We start from the raw sequence: 21330 nt of genomic DNA, 5'->3' as shown, positions 1-21330 counted from the left end.
CATGAATTTATTGTAAATAATGCTATTACAGTTTTAAAAGATAAGGACTGAGCTAATGTGCGAGATATTAAAAGGGGAAAATATAGAATGAATCGTTTAATGTTCTGTGTTTGTATGTATATAAGTTAGACGATGTGATTATGGTAAGGTAGGAGAACTTCCTGCATAGCTATAATCAGTAATTTTAGTTTGCCAGCCACAATTGTTTCAGTATTTTGGCATTTCCAGTTTTTTCTGTTAAGTTGGTACTTCTGATATATATTTTCCTCAGCTGTGCAAGTCATATTACACTGCAGATGGAGACAACCGAACGTGGCTCATAAAACTATTTATTTGTACTTGTTTGACCTACATTATAACAATACCTATACATTTAACAATACCTATACTGTAAAAAGTTATGCACAGTTCTAGAAACTGCACATAACTTTTTACATTATAACAATACTTATACTTTAAAACTGTGCATAACTTTGAATGCTACTTTCATTCAAAAATTCATCTAGTAGAATAAAACTAAATAAAAGTTATAAATACAATTATAATGGTCATTTTAATTGAGAGACAAATTTGTAAGACGTGTTTAACAAAAGACGTCAGGAAACTGTACATAGTAGGATGTGCTTTTCAAGAAAAATGAGAAAATGTGTACTTTTATGGTATTTATGCAATAAAACTGCCTATTTTATTTAAAAGAGGATATCAGTTCTACAAGAGTACAATTTACATTACCACTGCAAAACAAATTATAAAGAAAAATTTGAAATTTCCAAAGGCAAACTAAGAAAAGAAAACGTTTCTGTAATTTGGGTTTTAAAGGCAACAAAATTCTTTTACAGAAGCAAATAAATCTGTGAAGCAAAGGTCACTAAAGTTTTGCTCTATTCCTATGTATATAGTATGAATATATATGTATTCACTATCATTTTGTTAAAAAAAATTCCGACCCATGAGCTGCTTTCAGCTTGTATGTAATTTGAGTTTGAGACCACTGGTATACAGGATAATATAAGGTAATTAAAAGGTCCAATAAACATCTCTAACAAATGAATTTTATAATCATAAAAAAAATCTGTACCTCTGGATTGAGTAAAACCTGCTTTCCTGCCACATGATGATAATAAATCAAATGAACATCTAGTTTTCGTTATTAAACAGCTGGATCTAATAAACAGTCGAAACTTCTAATGCAAGAAGGAGAACTGTATATTTTTCAAAAAGAATAACGATACAAATTATACAGCATTAGTTTCTGACACCATCACCAAAATATTAAAAACACAACAAAAATTACAGCACTAAAATTCAAGTCTCTATAATACCAAAAAATTAAGACATAAAAATTTCACAATTAAAATCTTAAAAATCTTCAGTGATTAGAGGTGAAGCAATCACATGCTCATTGCATAAGGCCATTCAATACAGCAGGAGAACATCACCACTGTGTTGTAACTTCAGGTCAAGGTAAAGACAGACGAGCAAGTGCTGTTTATTCATAGTGTCTGTTTTCCAAACAGGGCATTGGCTATTTGTAAATACGCCTATTCTGCTGAGATAATTGGCTAAGCAGTTGTACCCTGTACCCCATTTGAAATTAGCCACAGCCTTTCTACGTGGCCTGCGAATGAACTCATTCCTGATATTCTTCCAGATTTTACCCTTTGATGTGATTGATAGTTGTGTGTTATAAGCTAACATAAAATTCTCTCATATACTTCCCAGAGAACCCAAAGGAATGGAACTCTGTTCCATAAATAACTCTGTACCCTCCTTTGCCAAGAGATCTGCTTTTTCTTTACCATTAATATCTACGTGGGATGGTTTCCACTGAAATTCTAGTTTTACCATTTCTATTTAGTTCCCTGATATCTTATTTTATTTTTGACACAAGAGGAGGCTGAGTGGTATTGAAGAGCTACTGCCTCTATGGCTGACTTAGAATTAACAAGAATGACAGCCTTTGCAAAAACTTAATTCTAGATTTCAAATTAGTCAACAGCCAAAAAGACTGCATGAACTTCTGTATCAAAATTGGAAAAATGTTGACCCATTGGGGCATACTGTGAAAACAGTTTATAATATGCACCTGCACCAGCAGCATTTATCATTCCAGAGCTCCAACCTTTTGACTAACACATACCATCTAAACAAAAACTGAAAAGCTTTAGTACCACCACTACATTTTACAATTTCTAGATAGAAATATTTAAAATATATTTTGCAATTTGCACAACTATGGGGTATTTGTATTAAATATGCACACATGCAAAATATTAGATTAAAAATTGATTACCATTTTAAATATCAAAGTTTAAGTTATAATACTTTAATTCAAAAAATGTAGTGTGAAATAGGGCCAGTTTAAGAGAGATCAATTTCTCTATGTCTGGTCTTATTTTAATTAGTTAAAACTAATCTTTTTATATACTTATTTTACTTAGTAAATTAGGATCCATTTTTAATTTTGTTCTGTATTTATTTTTCAAATATAATATGGAAATAATTCTTCAATAGCTTCATTTCAAATACCTTTAAATTCATGTTTTTGGTTTAGACAAAAAGTTAAAAAGTGTGTTATTTTTTAAATCTTCAGTTAGAGTTCGATCTCAGGAAATTTCTATCAATTGTTCTTTTTCTTAATGAGATAAAATTTCAGGTACATTTGAATAAAATGGATTTCTAATCCAGTTTTTTCCCCGTATAATCCTAGGGAAATTACATGTAGAAATTGTTTATCAATGAAAAACAATGGTTTTTTTATGTTGGATGCTAAATCTTTTATTTTCAAGCTATTTTCAGTTAGAAAAACCTTCTAAAAGTGGTAAAAAGCTTAAAATATTATTATTCAATTCTTTGTTTATTAGGACTTTTTTTCTTCATCATTGCATTTATTTTATCTCTAATGGTAAACAAATTAACACTTTGTTCCTGTAATCCTAAATTTAGTTCATTCAAGTTTCCAGAAATATCAGCTAAACATGCTAAACGCGCCAACCATAATTCACTGAATAAACATTTTTGCAGTTCAAATTTTGAACCACAGTGGAAAATTTGAATTTCTAACTGAAGTTCAAAAGGATGATTTAAAACTTTGCCTCTCAATAACCACCTTACTTCAGAATGTAACAAAAGCGTTTCATCTTCATTGCCCATCTCTTGGGAAAAAAATCGTAAGTATTCTTCTCGAATTTAAAGCTCCGCTTTTAATAAAAATAACAATTTTCACAGCTTGACTCAAAACGATCTTCAGGTTTTTGGGGATTGTTTTCGCTACTAAAGCTTTACGATGAATGGAGCAGAATGAAAAATGGCACACATGGTAAATGTGTAGCTGACCAAGCAAAACCTTTGACTATGTTTGCTTCAGTTTGAATTGGATGGCTCTTATACCAAGCTGGAATAAAGTTGAAAAGTTAGAATTTTTAGGCAAAATCCTCAAACCAGTTTTTGTGACATATCAAGGTCTGGTTGCGTAGCAACAAAGCTCAGCATCAACAAATCCACACCATCAGCAATTTCAAAGTTTCAGATTGATTGTTCATTCCAAGCTACGTTTTCAGGACTTTCTTCCCTATCACCACTACCATGGAGGAAACAACAGCCGTAAAGATACTGATTTACAATCCTATTGATTCTGCATTATGGTTTGCTATTGTGCAAGTCAACATTTTGCTTTAGCCACACCAAAGCTTATAACAGATCTCAAGATGAAATTTAATTACTGCATTGCTCATTTGCCACTAGTGATTGCTTCTTTGTTTGAGACATTATACTTCAGGAGTGCACTGATTCTTCTTATGAAGACCTGAAATCTGAGCACTGTGGAGAAAGCAGTAATCCGGAAGGAAATCCGGAAATAACTCGCCGGGAAGCAACTTGAAAACAGAAAACCATCCGAATTGCTTCATATCATGAAAAAGTGTGCTGTAAAACATGATACATTTGACTAATTTTTACTAGAGTTGTTTATTCAGCAACTGCTGCTAAATGTTTTAATCTAGCCTTGCCTCTATTGAGCCACTTGATTCTTCTAGCATAGTAGTAAAAAAAAGCAGATGTGCTGTAAGAGTGATTTTTTTATCAAATTAGCTAAGATTCCTTTCCGCTGCTTTAGAGAAAATGCATCGATTAACATATGCTTGGATACTTGTATTAAAACTGGCATTCAACTGATTCATTGAGCTGGCAAGAGTTTTAAGCTCTTCTTTCGTTATTACATGATACCAGGAAACAATTATAGCCTCAATTAGTTCCCTTTTATTTGATGGGTGCCTCATTCGGACAAGAGTTTTCAAACGGTGCCACAAATTTTCGATAGGATTGAGGTCAGGACTGTTTCCTGGCCATGACAACAATTTCATGCTCTTTGTACATAACCACTCTTTCGATATTTTGGCCGTGTGGCAAGGAGCAGAATCCTGCTGAAAAATAAATGAAGCATTGTTGAGAAAGAGATCTCTGATGGAAGGTAGAAGTTTTGGTTCTAGAATAGTGTCAATGTATTTTCTGGCATTCAGTGTCTCATCGATGACATGAAGGCAACCAATACCATCTGCTGACATGCATGACCAAATCATAACAGTAACTGGGTTCTTCACAGTTGTCTGAATGCAGTCAGGATGTAGCTCTTCTCCTATTCTACGTATTACATATTTTTGCCCATCACTACCGAATAATAATATCTTAGTTTCATCACTTCATATAACTTGTGACCACTGATCATCTGTCAAATTAATTCCCCACTGTAGTCTTTTTCTTCGTTGCTGAAAATTAAGATAAGGCTTTTTTCGTGGAATTCTACCTCTCAGTGCAACATCTGTTAACTTTCTCCAGATTGTTCTTCAACTGACAGAAACACCAGCATCATTCAGATTACTTCTGATGGCCGGTGATGACATTTTTCTACCTTGGAGACATAGTCTTTTTATTCTTCTGTCATCAATAGATGTGATGCACCTTTTTCGGGCTTTTCCTTCTTTGTTTTTTTTATTGAATTTGTCTTCTGATATCGTAAACAAAACTTTCGGACTCCAGATGTAGTCGCTGAACCGCCCACCGTCTTGCAATTTCAGCATAGGAAAGACCACTTTCTCGTAACACAATAATATTACATCTCTTTCTAGGTGTCCAATATACTCTTTTATTTGATGTCATTGTTCTTGACTAAATATTAAAAACCTTTACAAAAATTCCTACTTGTAATTGCAGTGTATAAGAAACAGGTCCTCCTTCTACAGAACAAAGCAAAATAATGAATTGTTTCAAGTGTAAACATGATGTCAGCTTCTACTGGCAGTTACTAACATTTGATTGGTTCTGAGAATAAGAACAGTGATTGGCCAGGAAAGCTATATCAGGGTCAATGTTCCTTCTAACCTTCTTCGGGAACATGCAAGGACCTGACTCGGAACAGAGAGCTTACTGAAGCTATGTTCACTAATTGTGGGAAGTAGACAGGATACACAAGAAGGGTATACAAAACCCTTTATTTTTCTCTATTTACAATGACTTCCGTACTTCGGAATACACAGACCCGCTACTCGGGGTCTAACGTAAAAATATAAAAATAGAACTAAACTCTAATTTAACTTTAAAATAATAAACATTGAAGATCGGCCTTATATTAACAGGAGGCGTATGTAGTACAGAGAACTGTGAACACTACAATACGTTTAAATTTATCAAGAGGATTAAAACCTCTGGCCTGGAAGGCAACCAGCAACTGCGTAACTTCTAAGGTAAGCGGCCTGCTTCGACTCACTGCTTCCTCTCTCTCGCTTGGCAAAAAGCCACAACTTAAATACTGGGCATTCGCCAGACAAACTTTGCATAAAAACCTTAACGCTTATAATTCTGGCTGGAAGTAGAAAATAAGAAGTGATAGTAAAGATTTAAAATAAACGTTAGTAAAACTTAAGATCCTTACATACTTCCCGCCAGAGTTAATTAGTTTGAAACTGAGGTCTAAAACGACCTTGTTGAAAACTTTTAGCTCTAGAATCTAACACGAGGGCAATCTTTTACAAATATTTTTCGCTAGAAACTAGAAATTTAAAAGAAAGAAATTTGTTTTTACAATAGCAGCTCCCAGGATACACAATTTTTTTCATCTGTACTGCATCTAGATAGGAGCTTTTATTCAAAACTACTAGTTTAATGAAATGTTACACAATGAAATGGCAAGTAACATGTATAATTATATTTCACTTAACATTCTTATTTCATTCATGACTATTTTAATTATCTTTCCCCGTGCTCTCTGACATGTGTTGTAAAATAACACCAAACACGAATGTGTTTCTGTCTACGTGTTCCACACTTCCTCCTACAATCAAAACACTAATGTGTTAAAATTCAACATGCCAAGACCTCGTAACACACCCTAATTTCAACTCTAAACCCTGAGGTACTATTCTGAAAGTATCTAACTCTGAAGTGTAGCGTCAGAGAGCCTAACTACATCATTCAACCTTTAACACATATTCGTCATGATTTAGTCTTTTTACAGTCACACGAATAAAAAAAATTTTAACATTCACTTTTCCCATATCACGGTATTTCTTAACATTTAAAATAACAGTTCACATTGTATATAAGAACATATCAACATGCCGTTAATTTTACACATTTGAAAACATACATTAGTAGTACATTGTTAACTTCTATTCTTTTCAAAGCAAGTGCCAATTCTTTCTACATTGAAATACTACATTTCAAAAAGTCTTTCAGACTAAAACTTCTTTCTTGCTAGAATGTTTTAAATAAAATTTATACAATAACTTTTTACAATATTTAAGTCTTTACACAATGCTATTATACATCAACTTTAGTTTTACGCGTGAGTAATTGAAAAACATAATACCAAAATCGGTAACAAATCATTTCTCCCTCTTTTGGCGATAAAGGTAGACCTCGCATGAGGTAAAACTTCTTGAAATCTGCCACTTGCAGTAAGAATGAAAGATTAACTTAAGTTTGCAAAGTAACATAAAATTTTACTTATCTTTGTGATATTCGGACATCCTTTTCTGGGCCCAGTCCTTAAAGGTATTGCAGATAGTTGTTTGATTTATCCTCCTTCTTGTACGGGCTCGCCCTTCAGTGCCTTCCTCTGGAAGCTTCCTTTTTTCACCAGTTCGGTCACCCTTGAATACCTTCTTTTTCTCCTCTGCTTGTGGTCTTGGCCGTTTGATGGCAGCTGGTCTTGGCGGAAACGGGAAACTTCTTTCGTGCTCCTGCTTGGACCTCGTTGCTGGCCGTTCAAATTTTCCTTGTAACTTTTCCTTTGCCGCTGATGGCCCTTCCCCAGTTCGGCGACATTTGCTGTGGAGAGTCCTGTCGAATGAGTAGATCTTCCGTTTTAGAGCCGGGTTGTAGTTGCCGTCATTTCTCCTGGTTCTCTTCACATACATCGTCCTTCTCCCTTCTTCATTCTGGGGGTGTTCGTGAACTCTCTTTTCTGGACAGTGGAACGGCTTCTTTTTCTTGCTACCTTCAAATTTTCCGCGGGGAAATTTTCTTTTCACTTGCTCCTGCCTCTTAATGGCTTGCCCTTGTACTTCTCGTTTTTCCACCTCTGGAGCTTGTGCCTGCGGTGTCTGCCGTGCCGGATCCTGCAAAAGATCTGAAAATATTTGCATTTTATTACGATCAAAGTAGGGTTTGATTTGATCAATGTTTGTGGAGCAGGTTTCACCATTTCTGGCTTTTAACACTACTACAGTGTGAGTTATTTTTTCTAAAACATATGGTCCTTCAAATCGTGGAAAAAATTTGGCAGTTTTATCTTCTGGTGCTGAAGAAAGTGAATGCTTAATTTTTAATACTTCATCCCCTACTTTATAAGTTACTCCCCGTCGTTTCAAGTCATAATATAGCTTTTGTTTTCTCTGTGCTACTTCCGTATTCTTTTTTCCTTCTTTTATTAGTTTTTCTATATCACCCATTTTAAATTCTGGGGCTCTTTGTTGCACATAAAATAATTTATCTAACGGCGTTATAATCTGTCTGCCTAAAAATAACTCAGCAGGAGTTTTGCCCGTTGTATCATGTTTTGCGGTCCTAAGGGCGAAAGCAAATTCATTGACATAGTTATCCCAGCTTTTATGAAAATTTTTAACATAACTACGGATAATTTTCACTATATTTCTATTGACCCGTTCCGCTATATTTGATTGCGGCCAATACGGGACCATTTTTAAATGACGTATGCCCAGTTTTTGGCACATGTCTTCAAATATATTACTTACAAATTGAGGACCATTATCCGATATAACTTTTAGGGGCGCCCCGTATTTTAAAATATATTTATTTAAAATAGAATCAGTAACTAATTTCGCGGAGGCTCGTTTTAAGGGAACAATTTCGGTCCATTTACTGAAATGATCAACCAGAACAAGGAGATAGCGACTTTTATTTAACTGACTTTTTGGGAAAGGGCCCAATAAATCGATGCCAATTATTTCATTTGGAAATTCGGATTTAATACTATTTAGAAACCCGGCCGGGCGGAAATTAATATAATTAACTACTTGACATGTTGGGCAGGACTGGACATACGCCCCTGTTAACTTTTGCAGTTCAGGAAAGTAGACTGCCTCGCGTACGCGTTGGATAGTTTTTCGAATACCAGCATGAGAAGCTAAAGGGCTGTCATGGAGCTCCTGCAGGATATTTAATCTAAGACTAGCTGGGATAACAGGTCAAAATTCGTTGTTGGAATTCGTAGTTTTTGTATAGAATAATAGACCATCTATTAGTTCGTAGTGGGCCGCCCTATTTCTTAATCGCTACAATATCTTGGTGGCTAAAATTTTCAGGATCCTTCCAGGGCGGCAGCTGGCATTTCTGGATTCTGAGCCGTTTCTGCAGGCAGCACAGGTTCTTCTTGAAACTCGGCCATGGTTATTCTTCTTCATTGGGCGCCACTATCAGGGTCAATGTTCCTTCTAACCTTCTTCGGGAACATGCAAGGACCTGACTCGGAACAGAGAGCTTACTGAAGCTATGTTCACTAATTGTGGGAAGTAGACAGGATACACAAGAAGGGTATACAAAACCCTTTATTTTTCTCTATTTACAATGACTTCCGTATTTCGGAATACACAGACCCGCTACTCGGGGTCTAATGTAAAAATATAAAAATAGAACTAAACTCTAATTTAACTTTAAAATAATAAACATGGAAGATTGGCCTTATATTAACAGGAGGCGTATGTAGTACAGAGAACTGTGAACACTACAATACGTTTAAATTTATCATGAGGATTAAAACCTCTGGCCTGGAAGGCAACCAGCAACTGCGTAACTTCTAAGGTAAGCGGCCTGCTTCGACTCACTGCTTCCTCTCTCTCGCTTGGCAAAAAGCCACAACTTAAATACTTGGCGTTCGCCAGACAAACTTTGCATAAAAACCTTAACGCTTATAATTCTGGCTGGAAGTAGAAAATAAGAAGTGATAGTAAAGATTTAAAATAAAATAAACGTTAGTAAAACTTAAGATCCTTACAGCTATACATTACAAACCACTTCATAACTGTGTTTTTTATTTATATTAAAGTACACATAACTTTTTTTGTATTGCAAATAATTCAATTTTGTGTTTTGTATTGAATTCAGTAATAAATTCCCTTTAAAATGATATATACTAGTTTGCATTTTGCGAAACGTAACATTTTTTATAAGCATACAAAGTTTAAAAACATAAAAATTTCGAAAAGTGTCCACAATTTTGGCCACCACTGTAAAGTCCAGGATTAAAATAATTATTCATTTACTTTCAACACATGGGAGGTTATCAGATGGTGCCACTTGTTTAGTAGCTTTGGGCAGGGAATATTTTCTATATGACCTAAACAATAAGTAAAGTGCAAAGACATATTTGTTTGGAGAAGGTTATTGGTATATAGGTTTTCTTTTGTAGGCATAGCAGCAGGGAGAAGAAAAAGAATTATATTCTGAAGAACTTATGTTCATTTAATACAGCAAATTTCACTCTTATGTAACTTTCTAATCTGATCCAACTTATTATTTTTTTAACACCAGTTATTATTTTTAGCTAATATTATTATCTTATTGAAATCAAAGTTTAAATTTCATTTATGTCAAAATGAGTTTCTAATTCTTGAGCTGTAGCCAGATTTACGAAGTAAAATATTTGACCTTGCCTTTTACAGAAGCCTTGGCTTTAAGAAGATGCAATTTCAAAATTCAGGAAAACAGTAACCTTATTTTGACATAGATTTTGAATGCTATAGAAGGCGAAATTTTCCATTTATGAAATTTGTGGAGAAATGATAATAAATGAAGATGATATAACAGAAGTTTACCATTTTCAATCACAATGCCCCAGTCAGAAATCAACAAACAGATGGCAAAATCTGTAGCATGGTTTTAAATCCAGAAAGTAAAACTACCAATAGTGAAGCAAGTGACAAAGAGATTTTTGAGAATTAAAGAATTTTGACTGACAGTTTAGTGGGAATTCTGGGCACGGCAATTGCAGAGCTCGAATTGTGGAACTTACTATATATATCTATAAAATTACAGAGAAAGTTTTAACACATAAAACGAAGCAGCTTAAACAACTACATGAAAGAAATATTAAATAAAAAAAAAACAAGTAAATGTTACACATTTTTTGTTAATTTTGATTACCTTGAGGTCACAAATGCTTCATCATTTCATAAACTTTTCTTTCCTTCACTTTTTTTAAAATAATTTCTTCATGTTATCTCACTAGATTGAAACTGATGATTCAAAATCCGTATTTACCAAAGTCCTGATGATCCTGGATCTAAGACTTGTTACTGAATTAGCTTTATTTTAAAAGAGATATAAAATAGTTCCATAATATTTTAGGTTTTAAAACATTTCTAAGATTTTTGTTTTTAATTTAATGTTAAACTCCTTTTTGAGGTGTTAAGACTGTAATCTGAAGTTTTTAAATTTCAAGTTTATTCCAGATAAAATATGACATTCCTTTCATTTACTTAATATTTGTAAACTAACATATCTTCCAAATGGATAAATCTAAAATCTGAAAATTTCTAAAGGACAATATGGCACTGATCATTAATAAAATACATATACTGAATACTTATACAAGGAACTAATTAATCTCACTTAATGAAACACTAACATAAGATTAAGAGCCATATCACACATTAAAAACATTTAAGAACTGTTCAGCGGAATTTTTTCTGCTTTGTTACATGATATAAAACAGTCAATCACTATAACCCCCTTTAGGTTACAATGTAATGGTAAAACTGGTACTTCATTACAAACATGCAAACTACCAACAAAGAATAAGTTCAACAAAAACATTCAAGTTCTTTGGTTTGATGTTGACAGTTGAATGGTTAAAAAATGCAAAACTTGCAACTTTTTGTAGAAGACATAAAACAAATCATGCACCTCTCTTTTAATGATCAATTCGGTAGAAATATCATTTGAAACAAGTTGTAGTCTGAAACAGACAGATGTGTGATAGTGCTCCGGAAAACAATAACTGATATTCAGTGTAAATCTTCTCCATCATGTGATCAAAATAAAAATAGGTATTTTTGTTTATAGTTTACTTTTAAAGGAGAAAAGGCCTTTATTTAATTTTTTCATAATTAAAACAATGTGAAAATAAGATTAATTTAAATGCTCAAAAGCATCATTTGATTCCTCTATATTTTTTTCACTTTAGTTTTGTTTTAATGAATGTAAAAAGCATTTCTTTAAACCAATATATTTCATAAATAAAGTTACCATGTTAGAATTAACCAAGAAATGCAAAATTTTTTAATATGTACTGCTTAAAACAACAGATTTTGTCTGCAGTTAAAAAATTATTAATGAATGTTATTGAAATTTTCAGCAACATATCACTACTTGATAGATCACAATTTCTCGGTAATCAAATAATATATTTCTCCACTCAATTAACTTTTACATATTTTTTTAGAAAAGGATTTATGATAAGCTGTTTTAATTTGTTTTAAATGTGAATAATATAACTAAGCTTTATCCAAGGGACCACAAGATAAATCTTATCTTGACTAGCATGCCTGCATAAACTTCAGTATACAGGTACAGGCTTTAAATTATAAAATATAACTACTTACTCTTGAGGACTTCTGACATTTTCTTACAATTTCAAGAGCCTGTAACTGCTGAGCATTCAAACGAGTCTAAAAAAAATGAAGTGATAGGTTACTTTAAATTGATTTACATAGAAAAAATATTAAATTTGAACTAGTAAACAATTTAATGCTATTTTTAACAGAATAATCATATTTTTAAGAAATTACTTTGATAAAAAAGCAATTTATATGAATACATTGCAAAATTTACCATTAAAATAAAGAATACTTTTAAGTTTTCTTTTCCTGTTTCATTTTCGATTTGCATGTTTTTTAGTTTCATTATTCATACTAAGACCTTTTTTAAGAACATTAGTTTTTTCCTGCATCGAAGCCTCTCCTATTTTCATAAGTGCTTTTTAAGAACATTTGTGCTATATGTAAGTTTAGTATTTGTTCTTCTACCTTTTGAGGAACTTTTATGTCTCAACGAGATGTTACTATTTTTAGTAAGTATGTAAAATCCTGCCCTAGCAAAATAAAATCCATAAACATGATCAATCAGACATTCAAATCGAAACATGCATGTCTGACAGGACATGCATGTTTTCGATTTGCATGCACACAATCAGACATTCTTCTTTATATGTATAAATTTTGTAAAACTTACCAACTTTTAATTAACAAACTCTACAATTTGAAAGAGAGCAGTAGCAACACTTTTCAAAATAAAGCATTTTTATCTCCAACACTGAAGGCTGTTGCCACTCTGAAAAAGGAGTGCGAAAATTAGCACTTTCAGAGTTTTTAATTAATATTTAAGCTGATTAAAGTCGTACGAAGATGGGAATGGTCAAAATGGCTTCCCACAAATTTTTGGAATTGGGAATAATGTATTTAATGTTTGGCAATGCTATTTTTATTTCATCGTAAAACTTAGAATTTTTTTACTAACAAACTCTAGGATTTGAAGGTGAGCAGTGGCAATAACTTTCAAAATAAAGCAGATTTTCATCTCCAGCTTGCGAGACTGTTGACACTCAGAAAAATGAGGGCAACAATTGTCGTTTTTATGAGTTTTTAATTAATAGCTCTGATTTCAGCTACTTTTTTTTGGAAAAAAGTAGCTAAAAGAACGTCTTTTCCAGGACCCATAAAAGAATCATATAAATTTTGCCAATGATAACTATAGTAGTGACTGAGTTATTTAGAGGACAAACAAACATTATTTCTTCTTTACATATATATAGATATAGCTAACAAAATTTTATGAACATTTGTATATTTACTGAAATTAATAAAAGATGTTTTTAATACCAAATGTTATAAGGTATTTTCTCCCTGCTTTTCCCATGCCTTTGTGGTGTAGTTGGAAGCATACCTGACGCATATTCAAGAGGTTCAGAGTTCAAGTCACAGCAAGGACACTGCACATCTCCCGCTTTAAAAAAACCAAATGATTCTAAGTGGCATCTGAGCTAAAAGATGGTGGAGAATAATTCATCACCACCAGGATTTGGCAGCTGGATTCCTAATCCTGAGTTGCCCTTTAAAAGGGGAAGTATATAAGATATTTTCTCTCTCCTTCCTGCATGCCTTTGTGGTGTTATTGGAAGCATACTTAATGCGTGATCAAGAGGTCCAGGGTTGAAGTCCTGGCGACGGCATTCCATATTTTTTACATCTCCTGCTTCAAAATAACCTAATGACTCTACAATATAACTAGTATAAAATCATTAGTTTTTTTAAAGATTTATTCTTTTTGAGGTATTACATTAATCTACAGTTTTCAGATTTCATATTTTAAAAATTCCTTTAAGAATATCACAGGAATTTTTTTTAAACAGGTAAAGGCCAACATATGATAAATTATTTTGACTTTAAGATGAAGGGAAAATGCTACATATTTAATGGAAACCATAGTTATAATTTTGAATTTTAATAATTTTTTGTGCTGCTAACAGTGTAAATAAGAGTAGTAACCATATTCTCCTGAATGTTTGCTGAGTTTCTGAAATTTAGAAAATTTTTTGAATTAATGATTAGTTTATTGCTCAATTTTCTCTTTTGAAAATTTATAAGATTCTAAAAAAATTAACTATTTTTTTTTAAATAGTTAATTTATCATCTAGTGAAAAGTGAAAGAAAATAATGAATGTATTCCACTCTTTCTTGAACAATCATTGTAAATGAACCACCTTGTTTCTTTATTTGATAAAGTTGCAAAGGAGATATAATTTTTCCTTTTGTCAAGTTCTAGTAAATGCCAAACAGAAACTTGAGAGAAAGATTTTGCCAAAAATTATTCCAAGAATTCACCCTGGCTTTATGAATATTGCATTTAAAAAGCACTTCTTTTCTGTAAATGTTGCTTATAAAGCACTTCTTCTTTTCTGTAAACGTATATTTCTCTCCCACTTACTCCAAATCTCACTCTGAGACCTTCGTCTCAACGCCCTTACCTTTTTCCTTTTAATGGTTAATTTTTTTGTCTATCAAAGATGGGACTTAGTAAAGGTTTTGGAAATTTTATTTGTAATTTTTGTATTGTTGTATAGGTTATGTAATTTCTCTCTGGTTTGTAATTAATTTGTCTATTTGATTTTCTGTATGTAAATCTCCAATATATTAGAAGTTAGTAGATATACCTTCTCTTAAAGTTATCCAGTCAGTCCTCTACAGTTTCATTCTCTGCTTATTATTTTGCAGAATTCAAACATTGTTTACTTTGAATCAAATGATCCAATGGTCACTTAAACTAATATTATCTTCCACATTCAGTTATCTACACATAAAACCCCATGAATTTTTACCACAGTGAGATCTATCCATGATTCGAATCAGTAGGCTTATCATGTGACTGGAGTGTTGGGGTCATTGTACAATATAAAAACTGAGGGAGCTACAAAATCACATACTTGAATCCCTTTGATACTATTTGCATGAGAAGGGCACCAGTTTGGTGTTAGTCACCTGTAACAATAACTGAAGACAATAATAACAATTATTAAATTTCCAAAAAAGACTTTGTATGTTCCTTAGTAAATCCTCTAAAGGCAAAGATGGTGAGCAGCAGACGGAGCAAATCATAAATGGATCAGGTCCTGCTATTAGAATTTCTAGAGTGTACTCTGTACAATAAATTTCCAAGATTGAGAGACCATTTAATTTGATCCTCTTAAGGTCATAAATGCTGCGTGTCTAGAAAGAGACCTGCTGATTGGAACAAACCTGAAAAGCCTGATGTAGGCAAAGTTGGCAAGTGTTGAAAGTTAGTCAGGCTCCAGTTAATGATGCAGTTAATGTCATAGCTTTGTGTAGAGTTCCAGGGGTTGTAACTCAGTTAATATACTTTAAGGTTCCAATAAGCCATTAAAGCACCAGAGGGGGGATAAGTTGTTTTGTATATATTATTCTAAGTCTCAGTAGATGCAAAAAATAAGTTTTAATTGAATTTTTACATTTTTGTGTTTTATCTTATGACCACAGTGAGTATTAATGAAAGGCAATAACTAGCTTTAATATGTAGAGATAATTTTTAAGGGTAAGTAGTTAGTTCTAAATAATTAAATTAGGTAATTAGATAACCTTAGTCATTATGAATTTACATGGCCACTATTAAATTTTATTTTTTAACAATATTTGTTAAAAAAAAAGCCCTATTAAAATCAAAATCTAATAAAATTTTGCAGTTTAAAATACATGTAATTTATGACATTGATTCTTAAACGATATTAGGATAATTACACATTAAAAGCTACAAAACATTTATGCTTTGTAACAACAACACTCAACAAAATAGTTATCCGTCATTTTAATTTGAAGCCTATTAGGTATTTCTTCCACCTTCTTGGCAAGCCTTCATGTAGTGGTTTGCACATTGAGCTGGTATTCCAGAGGTTCGCAGATCGATTCCCGGCAAAGGCGTTGTTAATTTTTCATCTTTCCTGCTTTCAAAAATACGTAATATCTGTACTGTGGCACCTGAACTAAAAGGTGTTGGATGACGGTTCTCCACACCCAGGATTTGACGATTGGGTCCCATAAAAACCCCAGTCGCCCTTTAAAAGGTGCAGTATATAAGGTGTTTCTCCCATCTTCTTGGTACAGTGGTTTGTACAATGGACCAGTATTCCTGGGGTCCACGGTTCGATTCCCGGCGAAGGCATTGTTAATTTTTTATCTTTCCTGCTTTCAAAAATACCTAATGTCTCTACAAGCCTTCGCAAACATTTTGGCTAGTTTATATCGATTTCCTTCTCTTTAAGCATCCTTTCTGACAATAATTAGAAATTTGTCTCAATATGCAAACTAGTGTTCTCGCTAGTTTCTGTGCTTTATTTCCTAGCTTGTCAAGCTCTCCACAATGTACCTATGAGGGTTTACTTGATCTGGTAAAAGTTAAATAGTCCCAACCCCCCTGATAGATGTGAAGCAAATTATCACTGTGTCTGAAAGAAACTACAATATCAGACAAAGTTAAAAGAACTTAGAACATAAAGGCATGTTCTGATGCTAACAAAGTCAATTACAGCTCACGATGACATAATTAAACAAGAACAGTCAAATTCACACTAAAAATGTGTACTAGTGGTCAAAGATTATACAATTTAATTTTAATTTAATCTGGCTAAGTAGATTTTAATTTAATCTGGCTAATAAGACTATCATATGAAGAAACAGAAATGGGAAGTTATAGTAAAGGCTGAAATCATAAACAATTGGGTAATTTACATAATAATAACTGCACATATCTTTGAAGAATAATTTTATTTATGTATTCATTTTCTTTCTTCAACATTTCACTTTAGAGTTTTTGGATTTAAATAAGGATTTATGTTATTCTAAAAAATACATTTTTAGAATTTAGAGCAGGCACTAGAAGCAGAATTTAGGATCCACAGAGATTGCATCAGGTGAGAAAATGCCTAGTGCCACCTATGTATATGATGCATTAAGACATATTAGATGAATCTATTAAATTAATTACTAATTATCTATTAAATTGATTAGAAATTTAAAATCATAAGTTTTCAATTTCTTTATTAATAAAAAAATCCCTTTCTATAATGACTGCCCATGTGATAAGATTAGAAGCATTTTTGATATTTTCCATGCTTGAGTCTAGTGAAAAGTAGAGAAAATAAAGGGAAGATAAACAGGTTAAGATTCTAATATCAGAAGTAAAACATTCAAATATTATGTTTCCATTATTCTACCAGACGTTCTCCAAAAAGTAAGAAATTCATTAACCCCTTCGAGCCGGGTAGCGAAAACGCGCGCTTATCGCTGAGGCCGGCAGTGTCTTACGCGAGCGTCTCTCCAGGGCCGGGGGCTTTTTTGCTACTAAGCCTAAATCCATGAAATTTCCGAAGTATCAACGCATTGTTTAATAATGCTCTATAGAGTATTTAAACGGCTTATGCTTTATAAATATTTTTATATATATACTTTAATTACCTTATTTCTTGTTTAAATGCATATTTTACACATTTTATTTTAATTACTCACCATTTTATGAATTTTAACATTATACATCTGAAAACTAAATATATTACTTAAAATTCTCTTTTCGTATGAAAAATTTGAAAACAGGGATCTACACACAGTCCTACGTTACATTCCTTGCACTCGTAATAACTCATTTGCCGTTTTGGAGGATTTTTCCGGGAATGTGAACAAACGAAGCATCGTCGTCTCATTTTCTTATCAGTCTCTTCTGAACAAAGTTTTGGAAAATGTCTTTCAGTTAATCTTTCAGAATCAATATCAGAATATCAGAATTTCAGAATCAATATCTGAAATATTTTGCATCATTTCTGCTATTTCATGCTCTGTTAAACATTTTCGATGCTTCGACATTGCAACGATAAAAACAAAGAATTCACGTCTAACAAGATCTAATTATTTTCTAAAAACTGAACTGCAAACCGAAATACCCAACGCTTTAGAGCAAATAAAACTTCTCTACTTACAGTAAACAACTACCACGTACGAATAAAGTGCGATTTAAAGAGACGTCATAAATCACGCCATTCGGAAACATTTAATTCCCCGTTTGTTTATATAATCAAAAACACGTGTATGTGAGTCATACTTCTCTCATTTCGAGTAGAAGGTCTAATTTACATGTATCTGAAACCATATGGACATACAGTGCCATCTTGTGGCAGAAATTATAGTTTGAAAAACGTTCCAAAGTACTGGCACAAATACGTGACAGTCGGTAGAGAGTGGAACTATCCTCTGGCACGCCTGTGTGTCGGCCGGTAGGTAAGTGTGTTCGTTGCTGGCATGTATACGTGACAGTCGGTGCGAAGGGGTTAAAAACTTTCTGTAAAATACATCCATTATGTGTTGATAACATGGAGACATTTTTCATTTTGTCACATATTTCTTGAATCCTCTAGAATCGTGGATCTATAAATCTTGCCTTCAAATCCTTCTAAACCTTCCAAGCTGCAATGTCTAAAATACTAAAGAAAAAATTATCCCAACCAATTCTGTAACAACAAAAAGCCAGAAATATTGGGGGGGGAAGAAAAAGTGTAAAATTAATTTTATAGAGAAAACTGATGCATATTCTGAGAATTTCAAATAATCTGAGAGAATTACATGGGAAAAACGCTTACTATGAAAAAATTAAAAAGAAGACATTTTTAATTAATTACATAACTAATTTTGCTTTTACTAAGAGCTGTTTTGTAAATTATGCTTTATAGCATTATACCTTGCTTATTTTTCAGATTCAAAATATTGTATAATAAGTTGCCAAAATGAAACTTTATAATATGACAGCGAAAAAAATGTTTTTTAATGTTATTTTTTAAATATAATTCTAATATATTACCATTATTTTAATGAAAGTTATCAACGTCATAATGTTTTAAAAAAATCGTCGAAAAATTCTCAGATCTCGAAATTAAAAATTTACTATAGAAACTGATCTTAAAATCACCAAAATGTTGACAAGTCATCAAATTTATAACCATTTAATAAAAGAATTCACAACTCTAAAAGCAAAAAGTTGTTTAAGAGCTCTTTATTAGAAAAAATGAATTTCGAAATGCTTATGTTTCACTTCTTGCTTAGAAACTCGAGTATCCCATTATTTATATTAGAAATAGAAACAAATTATAACCCATGAACCCATTCAAAAGATAACCATAAACGTCAGTGAATTGTCAAAAATATTCCTCCAAAATGCTAATTCACAGTCAAAATGGCAGTCGTAAAAACAGAGAGAAGTTTCAGATGACTAAAATTAAGGACCTACTGCTGATTTTGGCCAAAATTAAGAACTTTTAAGGACCAAAAATCGATTTAAAAAAATTGAAGGACTTTTAAGGACTCTTAAGGACCATACGAACCTTGTAAAATCGTTTTGGCAACCTGAGTATTTTTTTTTTTTTTTTTTAATTTTCTTTTTAAAAAAATGATTTTGTGTTCTGAGCGGAGTAAAACATACAGAAGTTTACAAAAACATAAGTATAAATTTATGATAAATCTTTATTAATGTGAAAATAATTGTAGTTTTGAGAATGTTGTGAAGCTGAAATTTATGTACCATGCTCAAAATGAGTGTGTAAAGAGTACTGCAGTTTAAACATTTTGTGTTATGAATGCGGAATAAATAAACTATGTTACAAAAACTATCTTTTCATTCGAATTGTTTTATGTGAGTGAACTATTTCTTCTCATTGCATCTGATGTCCATGACATCTGGCATCTGTGGCAGGACAGCTGCACATAGAGAGCTAAAATGTTCTTCAGAAAACAAAATTAACAATTAAATACAAAATTAAATTTAAACAAACCTCTCTGAATGATGAAGTTTTACTCCTGGTTTTAAAATTTGGTACCATCACAGGTTTTCTTAAGCGTATTCTTGGGTTCTTAACATTGATTTCATACCGTTGATGCCTTTCACATTTTAGGCAGAAATATGTTAATGGCTCTTCATTTCCTTTCTTTATTCCTCCTAAACAGCTTGTATGGTAAACATGACCACACCTATACAAAAATTGTTAAAAAATTCACAGAATTTCAATATTAAAATATAATTAAAATCACAGCATTAACTATTAGAATTTACATTATAGGTATCACAACTATGCAGTTATTGTGAAACAAAAAAATATTACTAATGAATTTATGCTTTGAATAAACAACGTTTATAAATAGATTATGATTATAAACAAAAAGATGGAAACTAAATACTACAATATTACCAAAAAACGTTTGAAGACATAACTCTAGCTGCATTTCCTTGGATTTTACAGAGTATACCATGAACTTACACGAGCAAGTTACTACTCTAATAAAATATATGCATAAAAATTATAACACTGAAAAGGGGAAAAAAATTTGATGTATACACTACGAGTTCCTTGTATGGCCTATTTAAATTATATACATTTTCTGTTACATTTCATTTAAAGTTATTTCTTCCAATTATTTTAACTTAATTAACAAATCCCTGAAGGCAAGTTGAAAATGATATAAAAATTCCAATCAAATATCCCAGACAATTCAAACTTCTTATAATTTTATTTTTTATAACAAGTAAAAAACTTTCCCAAATAGCATAGGAACTGGGAGATCACATTAAAAGTTAGATTTTGTTATTTGTTGAAAATAAACTTTTTTTTTTTTTTTTTTGAAAATCTGACATTACAAAGCATGAATACATTCATCATTTAAAACATTTCTGTAACTGGAAGTATATGACTATGACCAACTATTGCAAAGACAGGGTAAAGACTTTTAAGCTAGCCAAGAGAGGTGGCTGTGTGTACACACCCACCCCTCTTGGTGAGGGTATACACACACTCACACATTTGGTACTGCAAATTGCAATAAAAAAGGAAGTGCACAAGAAGATGTTACAGTAGTGCAGTTCAATATGCAAAATTTCAATGTTCTGTGCTAAATCATTTTTGAGGTATGCAGCATACATGTGTACATATGCATGTCATGATAAAAATCCCTTTTGAATCCATTTTGAAAAAGAAAGAAAAAAAAATCTTATTCTGTCTGTATGGAAAAATGCCATATAAAAAATCATGCAAATGAATTCAGGAACGGTCAAAAGAGATTTCCTGTTGAAATATGATACCTGAAATTTTTTGCTATTCCAGTACTTCCTTTACTTCATTAAAAAGGAATTCAATGAAAAAGGTATGGAAAAAATTTAATGCAAATTAAATCAAAATAATATTTAAAAATTCAAAAATTTAAATTCAGAATAGAATTT

General features: G+C 32.2%; 1 protein-coding gene across 1 annotated transcript in view; it reads right to left on the bottom strand.

Annotated features, from left to right (window-relative positions):
- The window catches only part of Vps8 (vacuolar protein sorting 8), a 155212-nt gene that overhangs the window by 939 nt on the left and 132943 nt on the right, over window positions 1-21330 (bottom strand). The window contains exons 39-40 of the mRNA XM_085810815.1: window positions 19892-20087; window positions 12117-12182 (exon numbers count right to left, since the gene is read on the bottom strand). Of these exons, the coding sequence (XP_085666941.1) occupies window positions 12117-12182; window positions 19892-20087 (262 nt within the window). The remainder of the gene's footprint in view (window positions 1-12116; window positions 12183-19891; window positions 20088-21330) is intronic.

Source organism: Stegodyphus dumicola, chromosome 2, assembly GCF_044657685.1.
Source record: "Stegodyphus dumicola isolate Sdum_Otavi_A_Nest chromosome 2, ASM4465768v1".
NCBI lineage: Eukaryota > Metazoa > Arthropoda > Arachnida > Araneae > Eresidae > Stegodyphus > Stegodyphus dumicola.
This window is presented reverse-complemented; position numbering and strand designations above follow the sequence as displayed.